The following is a 13407-nucleotide window of genomic DNA, read 5'->3' as shown; positions in this document are numbered from 1 at the left end:
ATCTAGTAGATATATACATCTAAATTTAGTCAAATCTAAGAAAATTTGATGAGAGCGGATCAGGGAGTATAATCCTTGAATGGAACAGTGATTAAGGGAGGAGTAATTTTCATTTTGAAGTTGCGAGGAAAGAGTGGCTAGAAATTAGAGGAGGAGGAGAGGAAGGTTGACTCCATGGCTCTGTAGGTGAACGTGAGGAGGAAGACAAAAGCTTCACACACTGCTAGGCAAATCCTATAGACTACACGTTGTGGTGTATATGATCGACGCCGTGTACCCCTGCATGCCTGCCTGGCTTGTGGGCCGGCCCACCATCACCAACAAAGACATCAGGAGGAAGAAGATGTGTGGCAAACAAAGCCCTCGCTGACGACAAGGCTGACGCGGCTAGCCACAGTGCCTTGACGGAGGTGAGCCCATGACCTCACCGAAGGAGACTAGGACGATGCGGCTGGCAGCGGCATCGTCGGCAGAGGCAAGGCAAAAAAATGTAGGGTTCACGGTTGGTGGGGTGCAGAGGGGTCTCTCCAGCGACCGAACTTAGGCTTAGGGTGGGGGCTCGCCAGCACCGAAGAAGAAGGGGTGATGGCGGGGTTAGAGGGATGGTCGGGTCGGCAGAGGCATCGATTTGGGGAGGGCAAGGAGCTAAGGCAGCTCGGTAGCGACCAGCAGCGGAAGCACTCCCACTCCCGGTGGCGCGATGGATTCGCTCGCCAGAAAAGCTGGTGCCGATTGGATCTCGCAGACTTCTCCATGGAGTGGAGCCGGTACGTCGCATCAGTGGTTCGGCGAGGAGGTGGTGTCCCGCGCGCCGACTGTCCATGACCCTATCGTCTTCACTACCAACAACAACGAAGACACGAGGCATGCCATAAGGAGGAGACAGTGACGCGCATATATGCCATGGAAGCCGTGCTCGTCGTCCATGAGAGTTGCCGCGATTGTCATAAGGTGAAAATCCAAACCCTAAACTTTGGATTTGCTTGGTTTCGAATTGTAGGGTTCAGTGATATTTTGGGGATTTCTTGCTAGGGCTTCATAATTGGGGAAAATATTTTGGGAATTTGTTAAACATTTGATTCCTTTCCTCCTAATTGCCAATAAAACTGGAAATCGTACTAAAACAACATCAAAAGGAATTAATAATCCATAACCTTGAGCATGGGCTTATTTGTTTCACAGTCATGGTCATTAATACTGATATCAAAATAAAATTAAAACTTGATCGTCAATATGCTAATAATTTAGGCAGAGGAGACATGGATAATCTCCTAATCATTAATTAGGACTCTAATATGATCAGATGGGCTTTGATACCATAGTTAGTCTCAATTCAAAGTGGACATTAGCATAAACTCATCATACTTAGAGCACCTATAAACGTTCATAGGGAGATTAAGGGGTGCACTTACAGGTAACTGGAGTGGACGACATGCCCATATGCTTATTTCAGGCTTCAGACCGCGGTGGTTTAGAGAGTTAGTCGTGGTAGAGACGCCGTTCCTGTGCGGGAACCCTATGGACGCCGTCGGCACTGCCTGGGAGGCCGACGGTGGTAGATGATCTTCGCCTCCCTTTAGCACCACTTGTTTTGGATCGGTAGTTGGGGTGGGTTGTTCTCTCAAGTTATCCCCACACAAAAAATATGGTGTTCTTCACATACATGGTGCTAGGGAAACGAGACCATAGTCAGTTCTTGTTTTGCACTTTCGGTCGTTGCGCATACATGAGAGAGGTGCCGCCGTGATTAATCTCTCAGTTTGTTAGCCGAGAACAAATTCCGACACCTACAACGAATTCCTATAGGCAAATAAGCTAACCTAATTATGTACTGATCTCTCACAACTACATCGCAAAGCTTGTTCCGATCTGCACAACACTAACACGGGTTTTTAGCTGTGCCATGGCTTACCGGTCATGTATCTACCGTACATTTCGCTGCGTGATTCGCAGAATAAGTGGACATCACGGTTAAGTTTAACATTTTTAACTTGGTCTGCACGGATCATGATGTTTTTTCAATGGTTGATGTTTGACCGTTAGGCCGTGAGGCAACAAGAATTGCATTTTTTAGCACAAGACCAAAAACCACAGGGTGAAAACGCCGACTCATTTGGCGCTTAAACGGCAAGCATACACTACATGAAAACGATTCTTTCCCATGTACCGAAATGACTCACTGAATGGCTAAAAAAATTCGGCAAAGCCTTTAGCGAGTGTTACAATCATTTTATTAATGATAAGACATGATAGTTATACTAAGAAATTTGGGTATAATTCTGTTGTAGTTTTACGAAAAATGTTAATAATTTGTTGAACATGAATGCCCTGAAATTATAGATCATCCAGTGTTGTCACCATGGTGTCATATCCATGGTTGTCGGTATACCGTATCACAATATCTTACGATTTTACGATATTACTGTGACCAATTGATACATACCGTGATGATATCTTAATCAAGTAGTATCTTAGTCGTACCCAGAAACGTATCGTGGTATATTTAGCATCCTAATACAAAAGCGATACTGTACGATCACACGCCTATGCTCAAAAGTATGGACAAATCGGTATGGCAAGTTAAGTTATTTTACGGTCTCAAAGCTAACTAAGTATTTAAAAAATAAATATTTAGTAAGTTTGGGTAAGATGGGTTTAAAATGATTTGCATGTGCAAGAAAGCAATAAACTAGCCATTTGTTTGTACCAACTGTCAAACATACATATTCTTTTGTTTTTTTGGGTTAATTATTAATTATTTTTTATAATGCATTAGATAAGTTAGTCCATATTTATATATTATTTAAATATGTTATTTACACAATGAGACTCTATGATAGATGAAAGATACAGAATATGCTCAAAATTCAAATTGAAGATTAAACTTAAATTTATCTGAGGCATTATTTTTTAATAAATTTTTTTTCTAGTATCATGATACGATTCTATGTTTCGATGAGAAACAATACCACCTAGTATCTTGTTGGTACCGACATCCTCTCCGTTTCGTCTTGCTGCTTCTCGCTGTGGTTTCGCCTTGGAAGAAACGATGTCAACTACTAGATGACCGTACCAATGGATGGTCAGAATTTCTTTGAATATGTCCTTAAGTTTATTTAAGACTTGAGCAAAACTCAGATTTGAGAAAAATATGACCGGACCATAACAAACGCAATAGACAGCCGGTTCGGACGGCCAAGCAGTGAGGCACAAACCAGTGGCATGCATGCATAGAATGAGCCACGAAACACTCCGGGCCACACGCCCCAAACGGCCAGTCGCGCGCGTATATACTCACTCGCGGCTGCCTCCCGTTCTCGTGAACGATCGGAACCCCCGGCCGGACGGAGTGGATCTATCGTACGTGCGTCGACCATGGCCACGCGCAGCAGCAGCACGAGCCTCGCCCTGATCGTCTCCTCCTCCGTCCTCCTCCTCCTCCTCCTCGCCACCGCCCCCATCCTCGTCGTCGACGCCGCCCTGCAGGACGTGAAGGCGACGTGCGCCAAGACGCCGAACCCGATCTTCTGCACCATGGTGCTCTCCGCCGACCCGGACATCAAGACGGCGACGACCGAGCGCGCGCTAGCGGAGCTCGCGATCAAGGCGTCGGCCCGGCTCGGCGCCACGGCGGGGAGCTACGCGCGGCGCGAGCTGGACCTGGTCAAGGACAACCTGCTGTGGCAGTGCCTGGACGAGTGCGCGCAGGACATCGAGGACGCCGTGTCGCACCTGGACGACGCCGAGGGCGAGGTGGACGACGCCAAGTTCAACCTCGTCGCACAGTACCTCCAGCTCTCCGAGCAGGACACCTGGTCCTGCGACGAGAGCTGCCGGGACACGCCGCCCTGCCCCGTCAGGACCGCCGTGCTCGCCAAAAACAACGACTTCGAGAAGATGATGAACATCACCAACGCGCTCATCAAGGTCGTCCAAGCTTCCGCCAAGCCCGCCACAGCGCTGCCGGCCAAGCCATGAGATTTACAGTTCCAAGTTCCAAGTTCCAACTGATGATGTGATATCCGTGAAGACCATATATTACCTATACACTCCATGTGTTACTAGATATATAGGCTACTAATTGTAGTACTCTACTACTTCTTTTATTTTGCAAACAAATTAATGTCTATGACAGATAAATAAACTGAATCCATATTATTCCTCATGAGCATATACATATTACATACCCCTCCATATGTGACTACGTGTTCTTCCTTGATTCTGTATTTCTATTATAAATAAATAAATGAACTGATTCTGTGAATCCTAATTAAAATTGATTTCAAGTTCACGATCGATTGTATCCGCACATTATATTTGCAGAAAAACACACAATAAAAAAAGGGGGTTAGGATTGCAATGTGAAAACTATTTTGAATCTTACAGTGCCGAATTTGCATCAAGGTTTGTAAAAAATTTAGAGCAAACGTTTTACTCAACAAGATTGATTCTGGGAAATACAGTAAACAATATTATTAGGAAAAAGTTCTTACGATATAAAATCCTACGAATTAAACTAAAAATGTAGAAATAATCAAAGAAATCTACACGACACGAAGTAAATACAAAAATAGGAAAAATGAAAATAACAATGGAAATGTCCACTTATAAACCATAAAAGCTAGAATTTGCACGCTAGATTGTTTATTTATAATCTTCTAACTGAAAATTATAAGATCAATTATCAGAGTTCTATGAGTGAAGTGGATAGTTCCATCTAAGAAGAATCGCTGAATCGGGACTCCAAAAATTAAGATAATGAAAACTTTATATACACCATGCATTGAGGGTACATATATTTTTGGTCCTTCAACTGTTGCCAAAGTGAATTTTTGTTCCTTCAACTCTACATGGGACATTCTTGCTCCCTTTTATGTCAAAATAATAAAAATTCAGTCGTTTGTCATTGGCGGCCATTTGTAAAATATGAAAATCCGCCACTAATACTGAAAAAGGAGGAAAAAAATTCAAAATAAAATTCATAAGTAGAAAAAATATATATGGAAAATACAAATGGTTTTCAAATTAAATATGTTGTAATATATATAAGTATATTATATATGTTTATTGGGAATGCATGTTACAATCGGAGGTTGTGGCTTTATGATGTGGTCAATCATCAAAATTAGTGTTCTCCATATGAAGAATATGGTGTTTCATTAAATGAATTATGTCATATTTATTACAATTCTTCTTTTGTTGTAGTTGTAGACGATTTTGACACTTATGTACCCAATATCTCAGGTTAGAAGTTAATGGACCAAAGTTACAATTTTGCAGTAGTTGAGAGCCCCAAAACTATTTTTTTCCTAAAAAACAAATTTCTGAAAAGAAACTGTAACATACGGAAAATAGTCTAAGAAACTGTGACTTATTAGGTTGTTACTTACATTTTCCCTAGAACTAGTGTTACGCATGTCTGTGATGTTGTGTCAAAGTTTACACCTTTCTCAGTAGAAACAACTTAGTAAATTTTGGCCATTCAAAATTTTACTCCCTTCTTTCCAAAGTATGATGCATATAAAATGTTGCCAAAGTTAAACTTTGTAGTTTTGATGGTGTATACATAGATAAATGCATCTACAATGAATACGATATGTCAATATAGTTTATAATGGTTTTACCATTATTAATTAAAAATAGTAGTTGATAAAAAATTTCTCTAGCTATTTATTTGGTCAAATTTTAGAAAATAATTGGAAAATTTTATGCAAAAGGAGTAGTGAGTGCAATAAAGTGACCCATGGAAAATTTTGACTTATCAGATTGTTACTTATATTTTCCCTAGAACTAGTGTGTGATGTTGTGTCAAATTTTACACCTTTCTCGTTTGAAACAACTTAGTAAATTTTGGTCATTCAAAATTGTACTCCTTTCTTTCCAAAGTATGCTGCATATACAAAGTTTCTAAAGTTAACTTTGTAGTTTTGATCATGTATACATAGATAAATATTAACATCTACAATGAAAAATTTATATGATATGATATGTCAATATATATTTTTAATTGTTTTACCAATATTAGTTAAAAATATTTGTTGATAATTGTTTTCTTTAGCTATTTATTCGGTCAAATGTAAAAAAAAATTGGAAAATTTTATGCAAAAGGATTAGTGAGTGCAACTACAAGAAGAACCCATCTAAAGCAACGCATACTTGGCAACCCTTGAAATATTCGTTGTAAAATTCTACCGTAGATACGGATGTATGTGTTGCAGTCCAATTCGTTGCCCACTGTACAGATTGCAACTATGAAAAAGAAAAACTTAAAGCCCAGCCCAGTTAGCACGATCAATAAGTTCTCTAACCCCACCGGCCACAAACGCAGGATCGCAACCCTGTAGTCCCCCGCTCGCCTCCCCAAACCTAGCCGCCTCCCTCCAATGGGCTACCTCAGGAGTCAAGACCTTCCGCAATGCCTCTCTCGCCGGTGATCCATGGCAGCCGGATTGCAGCATGGAAATCCCGTAGGTGGCAAGGGGTCACGGAGAACCTTTTCCGGTTGGCATATTGCCACGACCGCGGCATCCACGGAGTGGGGATGCAATCGCCCGGATCTGCCTCTCGTGTCGTTTAATCTCGATAGGATAATTTCGTGATGGGGATGAATGTCGATGTAGACAATTCCGCTATGGTGGCAGCAGGATCTGGGACGACGTGGAGATGAAGTGGTTCAGGAGATCTATTCCCGGTACTGCAGGTGAGTTAATACTTCACGTGGGAGCTGGGAGAGTCTCTGATTTTTGTGTCAAGAATTTGTCTTGGTGAAAAGTTCAGGTTGTAATCATTATTGTTGCCGCAGTAATTTTCTTCATGTTATGTATCATATTGTCAAGGGCGAACCAAACAAGTTCTGCAGGCCACTCATTCTTGTCCCTTGCAACGTGAGGCCATTCAAGAAGCAGTGCGTTTTGATGGTTAAGGTAATATTATCCTTCAAGATGGCGATGCGGGACAACAGGAGCTACAGCAGACAGTTTAAGGCACTGCATGATTTAGGTGATAACCTGCCCGTCGCTGTTGTTCAAAATCTCTGCAGGTATGGTGGATATAAAATAACATCAAATTCGGAAGTTGTTTTAAAATTCATTGTTTAATAGATTTAGTTGATTCCAAGTATTACCTTTTCTTATAGGTAGCGGGCAAAGATACTAAGGTCAGCTGGGAGAGGCTTGTGGCCATGAAAGATGCCTGTATTTTTACCCCAAATACTGCACAGAAAAAGGTAGGATTTTCTGGCGAGATCCCAAAATATGTAAGCTCTGTCGTTCCATGGATGATCAGTCAAAGAAAATATTTTAGTCTTCTGTTAGATGTGTTTGTTTAGATATCATCGAGGCTATTTCTTGACCAGATTTCATCATGTATTTCCATCTATGTGGTAGCCATTATGATGTGTGTGTCTGATGAGCTATTTCAATTGCAAAAGATAACAAAAAGAATCTTGCATGCTGATTTAGCTTTATCATCCATCCAAGGTTAGTGTACCCAAATTTTTTAAGCAAATACTTAGTAGAATTTACCACACGTAACACTGTTTGTTTGCTGTTTTTTATACTGAAAACAAAACTTTGTATTTGCAGGCGCCATACAAGGTCCCATAAATGAGCAAGGCTTATTCGGATATCAGCTCTGAATATTCTAGGCAAAATATTGGAAACAATATATTCGACTTGGTAGAATGTCATATTTAGATGCAAGATTGTAAAGTTTCTAGTTTTCAGAAGTATTCCATGTATCAGATCGTGGTTTCAATAATAAATATGTAATTCTTTGGCATGCAATACAAATTCAACGTGTTCATGTGTTTTGAATGTCTTGTATAAATCTTTCCATGTTGAGAAAAAACCTACGACCGTCTACAGCGATCAAACAATCCAACCTAAAAATTAATATTTCAATATGTAAAAATTCACATACGTGTGAGATGTCTCTAGCAACGTGTACAACCGTTGTTCGTAGACCGTAGCTACTTTGCAACGCTTGTTCCATCGGTTACCAACGGACGTCTATGCGTTGCCTTAGACCCTTGCAACACCCAAAAACGCAACGCATTTTTATCCGTTGGTAGATGCGTTAGCAACGCCTAAATGAACATCTAGATACGGATAAATGTGTTGTTGTAGGAGGGGTCTTGTTGAACGTGTACAAACCTAGTTGAACATAAGGCGGGGGAGTTGAACACCTCTTGGATGGATGATAGTCCCAGATTTTTGTATGAGTCGGTGGCCAGTGATGTTTGCACGTTTGGTTAATGCAAAGTTTGTTTCCAGTTAAGAAAATTGTCGTCGCACATTTTAACCAGGAAAATCCAGGAGCCGCTCGCTAAGTCCTGGCAGCCATGGATTAACGCATCAGAAGAGAACGGCCCTCTTGCCACGATGTGAATTAATTCGAAAACCGCGCGTTGCTCAGAATGCTGAATAGCAAAACACTCCTGACCAGTGAACACGCGCACGGCCAAAACAGACTCTAATGCAGTTAGCTCTTGTGTATTCTCGATCGTTGCCACTCCAAAGAGTGAGCGAATTACCACAAGGAGGGCGCGTAGTAAGTACATCGATCGACCATGGCCATGGCGGCGAGTAGCACCGCGCGTACGGTAAACCTCCTCGCCTTCTCCATCTCCGTCCTCTTCTCCGCCAACCTCCTCGTCGCCGCCACCTCCACCAGCGGCTCCGTCAAGGTGGCCTGCGCCAAGTCACCGGACCCTTCCTTCTGCGCGGCCTTCCTCGCTGGCATCCCAGAGAGCAGCACCGCCGACGCGCGGGGCCTCGCCGAGCTCGCCATCCGCGCGGCCGCCAAGATCGGCGCGGAGTTGGGCACCGCGGCGCGCACCCAGCTGAACGTGGTGACCGTCAAGGGCGCGCAGTGGCAGTGCATGGACTCGTGCGTGGCGGACGTGGAGGAGGCCGTGTCCCACCTCGACGTCGACAGGGGCAAGGCCACCACCGCAATGGAGGACGCCAAGTTCAACGACGCGCGCGACTACATCGAGGCCGGCGAGAAGGATGGGCTGGCCTGGAACTGCGACCTCTGCCGCGAGGGCCTCCCCGCGCCCGTCAAGACGGGGCTGCTGCCCAAGGGCAATGAGTTCGAGAAAGTCATGGGGGTGACAGGGGCGCTCATCAAACGGGCCGTGGGTAGCGCCGCGCCGGCGCCGGCGCCCGCCCCGTCCTCGACTCGGCGCCGTGAGATATAATAATATCACCCATGCGCACGTCTAGTTTCTGCTCGATCTCTGATCGACGAATTTTCTTAGTTAGCTATATGTTCATCGGTAATGCTTCTTTTCGTTTACGTAATTAATAATGGCATCTGCTGTATGTATCTTGTTTATCATTTTTGGCATGCCCCTTGCAGATTTGGAATATATTTCACAATGTGTTTTTTATTATGCCAATATTCTAGTAGTTTTCAACTTTATTTTAGATTAGAAGAAGTATCTATATCTGTGTATTGTGATCATTCTGAGCGTTTACCATTAAATTTCATATTTTAAGGCTTCATTTAGCGTTGCCGTGCATCATCATAATCGTGGTTATTTCTCGCCTTTTGTCCTTTTCAAAGTTTGGTCGACTCATTTTTACCTACTTTTGTGTTTAACTTTGTTTTACATTAGATTATAAAGTAGACATAAAGCACCATATCCCTTGAGGAGAGAAGAAGAGTGAATTCCACTTTTTTACCATGTGGTTGTGCTTTTGTGACACATATTACCCCATTTAGTGGAACTTTTACCAAAATATGAAATTTAGGAGACTTTGCACACGGTTTCACTCCAATTTAGCATTTTGCCTGTAATTGTCAGATAGGATAGGCGTGATACGCCAATGTGGCGCGATAAAATGCGTAAATATAGAAGAGTGTCATTGATGATTACGTCGATGACTTATTTTATACACATGGTCCATTCCTTGTTGTTGTCTTAATATGTTTGGATCCCGATGATCACCTGCCAAGTTTTTTATGACTGCTCATAGTGGGAGTAACATAGCTAGTAACATCACACATCTCAAGGCATTTTGGTGACATGACATGCTAATAAATGAAGAAAGAGAGTGAGGTGGTAACTAGCTATATTACCATAACATCACACACCTCAAGGCAAGATGAGTCTACAATATAATAAATGATACAATGCATGACACCACATATAAGTTACTACCCACTATGAAGGTAGTAACCTAGACTAGTAACATGGCATATGTTAGTTACTAGTCTAAATTACTCTCCACTATGACCAGCCTAATGGACAAGCATTAGAAAACGGGAGTCCAATCCTTTTAAAAGGGATAATTTACATGAATTTTCACTCAATGGGGTAATTAGTGTCACAAATGCATAACTAAAGGGTAAAAAATGGAATTCACTCAGAGAATAAATAGTCAGGCAATATTCTCTCCATCCCAAAATGTAAGTGTTGGTGATATGCCCAAGAGGCAATAATAAATTAGTTATTGTTATATCTTAGTGTTCATGATAAATGTTTACATCCCATGCTATAATTAAATCAACCGAAACATTGGTATATGTGTGTTATGTAAACAACAAGGAGTCCCTAGTAAGCCTCTTGTATAACTAGCTTGTTGATTAATGGATGATCATGGTTTTGTGATCATGAACATAGGATGTTATTAATAACAAGGTTATGTCATTAGGTGAATGATATAATGGACACACACCCAAATAAGCATAGCATAAGATCAAGTCATTAAGTTCAATTTGCTATAAGCTTTCGATACATAGTTGCCTAAGTCCTTCGACCATGAGATCGCGTAAATCACTTACACCGGAAGGGTACTTTGATTACATCAAACGCCATTGCGTAAATGGGTGGTTATAAAGATGGGATTAAGTATTTGGAAAGTGTGAGTTGAGGCATATGGATCAATAGTGGGATTTGTCCATCCTGATGACGGATAGATATACTCTGGGCCCTCTCGGTGGAATGTCATCTGATTAGCTTGCAAGCATATGATTGGATCATAAGAGATGACATACCACGGTACGAGTAAAGAGTACTTGTCGGTAACGAGGTTGAACAAGGTATGGAGATACAGATGATCGAACCTCGGACAAGTAAAATATCGCGTGACAAAGGGAATCAGCATTGTATGTAAATGGTTCAATCGATCACTAAGTCATCGTTGAATATGTGGGAGCCATTATGGATCACCAGATCCCGCTATTGGTTATTGCTCGGAGAGGAGTCTCGACCATGTCTGCATAGTTCGCGAACCGTAGGGTGACGCGCTTAAGGTTCGATGTCGCATAAGTAGATTCGTAATATGAGATGGTGACCAAAGTTTGTTCGGAGTCTCGGATGGGATCCAGGACATCACGAGGAGGTCCGGAATGGTCCGGAGAATAAGATTCATATAAGGAAAGTTGATTTCTAGGTTTTGGAAAAGTTCGGGATTTTTCCGGTGAAAGACCGGGAAGGTTCTAGAAGGTTACGGGGGTCCCACCAGTGGGCCCACGACCCTAGGAGGCCTAGCATGGGCCGAGGGGATGCTCCCTAGCCTAATGGGCCAGGGGCACATGCCCCTCAAGGCCCAGGCCAGCCAACCCTAGGGTTTTCCCCAAAACCCTAGGGGGGATCAACTTGGGGGGGAAGAATTCCCCCTCCCCCCTTTGGCCGCCGGCCCTAGATGGGTTTGGGGCATTGGGGGGCCACCCAAACCGACCTTCCCCCCTATATAAAGAGGGGAGGGGGCAGGGGGGGCGTTCACCCCTTCAGACCTAGCTCTGGCCGCCCCCCTCTCTCCTCCATAGTGCTGTACCGGCTTGGCGAAGCCCTGCAGTTTTTCTCCTCCACCACCAGCACCACGCCGTCGTGCTGCTGGGATTCCGTGGAGATCTACCACACCTCCGCAGCCCGCTAGAACGGGGAGAGGAAGGGCTTCATCGACACCATACGCGCGACCGAGTACAGAAGTGCGGCCGGATTGCAGCACTGGGGATGATCGTCTACACCAACAACGAGATCTAATCTCGTAGGCTTTGGAAATCTTCGAGGGTTAGTCTCATTTCAATCTCGTTGCTCCGATCTTGTAGATTAGATCTTGGGTGTTCCATAGATTAGATCTTGGATTTATTCGTCTTGCGGTAGGAATTTTTTTATTTTCTATGCTACGAACCCCATCAGTGGTATCAGAGCCATGTCTATGAATAGATCTGTTGCACGAGTAGAACACAATGGTTTTGTGGGGGTTGATGCTTTTGTTTCTTTAGTTTGTGCACTTTGCATCTTGCGGGATGGTGGGATGAAGCGGCCCGGGCTAACTTTACATGACCGCGTCTCATGAGACTTGCTCCACGCTTGACATGCAACTTGTATTGCATAAGTGGCTTTGCGGGTGTCTGTCTCTCCCACCATAGTGAAGATTGCAATTTGCACTTTCTATTGTCAACACTAGTATCACCGTTGTGGTTTATGTTCGTAGGTAGATTGGATCTTACTCGAAAACCCTAAACCACGTAAAATATGCAAACCAAATTAGAGGCGTCTAACTTGTTTTTGCAGGGTTTGGTGATGTGATATGGCCATGATGTGATGATGATTATATTTGATGTATGAGATGTTCATTATTGTATTATGGCAACCGGCAGGAGCCTAATGGTTGTCTTTAAATTTGTTAAGACCTGCGTGTCTATTCATCATGTAATAGCTCTATTTCAAGTAGTTGTTATATAGTAGCTATAAGTGATGGACAACCATGAAGCGGTGCCATGGACCTTGGTGCAATGCTGGTGATGATGGAGATCATGCTCGTGTGCTTTGGAGATGGAGATCAAAAGCACAAGAAGAAAGGCCATATCATATCACATATTATGAATTGCATGTGATGTTAATCCTTTATGCATCTTATCTTGCTTAGATCGCGACGGTAGCATTATAAGATGATCCCTCACATTAATATCAAGATAATAAAGTGTTCTCCCCTCGTATGCACCGTTGCTACAGTTCGTCGTTTTGAAGCATCTCGTGATGATCGGATGTGATAGATTCTACGTTCACATACAACGGGTGTAAGCCATGTTTGCACACGCGGAATAATTGGGTTTGCTTGGCGAGCCTAGCATGTACAGACATGGCCTCGGGACACAGGAAACTGAAAGGTTGAACACGAGTCATATGGATGATATGATCAACATGCTGATGTTCACCATTGAAGCTACATCATCTCACATGATGATCGGTTTTGGTGTAGTGGATTTGGATCGTGTACCACTTAACAACCATGAGGGATGTTGTATTAAGTGGGAGTTCATTAGTAATTAGATTAAAACATGAACTTATTATCATGAACATAGTCTGAATAGTATTTTGAATTAAAGTTTGTAGAATTGGCATCCGTTTTCTACCATGCGCTAGTCTTGTAATTGAGAAAGAAATACTGT

At 42.9% G+C, this 13407-nt stretch overlaps 2 protein-coding genes across 2 annotated transcripts; both read left to right on the top strand.

The window, feature by feature from the left end:
• Window positions 1-3306: 3306 nt before the first annotated feature.
• Window positions 3307-4165, top strand: LOC127348279 (uncharacterized). Its single transcript, XM_051374360.1, has one exon. The coding sequence runs from the start codon at window positions 3376-3378 to the stop codon at window positions 3976-3978; it is 603 nt and encodes a 200-aa protein (XP_051230320.1). The 5' UTR covers window positions 3307-3375; the 3' UTR covers window positions 3979-4165.
• A 4280-nt stretch (window positions 4166-8445) lies between these two features.
• Window positions 8446-9328, top strand: LOC127348278 (uncharacterized). The gene has a single exon (XM_051374359.2). It carries the CDS (start codon window positions 8570-8572, stop codon window positions 9200-9202), a length of 633 nt encoding a protein of 210 aa, XP_051230319.1. The 5' UTR covers window positions 8446-8569; the 3' UTR covers window positions 9203-9328.
• The last annotated feature ends 4079 nt before the right edge of the window (window positions 9329-13407 follow it).

Source organism: Lolium perenne, chromosome 4 (genome assembly GCF_019359855.2).
Source record: "Lolium perenne isolate Kyuss_39 chromosome 4, Kyuss_2.0, whole genome shotgun sequence".
Classification (NCBI taxonomy): domain Eukaryota; kingdom Viridiplantae; phylum Streptophyta; class Magnoliopsida; order Poales; family Poaceae; genus Lolium; species Lolium perenne.
Note: the sequence above shows the minus strand (reverse complement) of the source record. Positions and strands in the feature narration are given on the sequence as shown.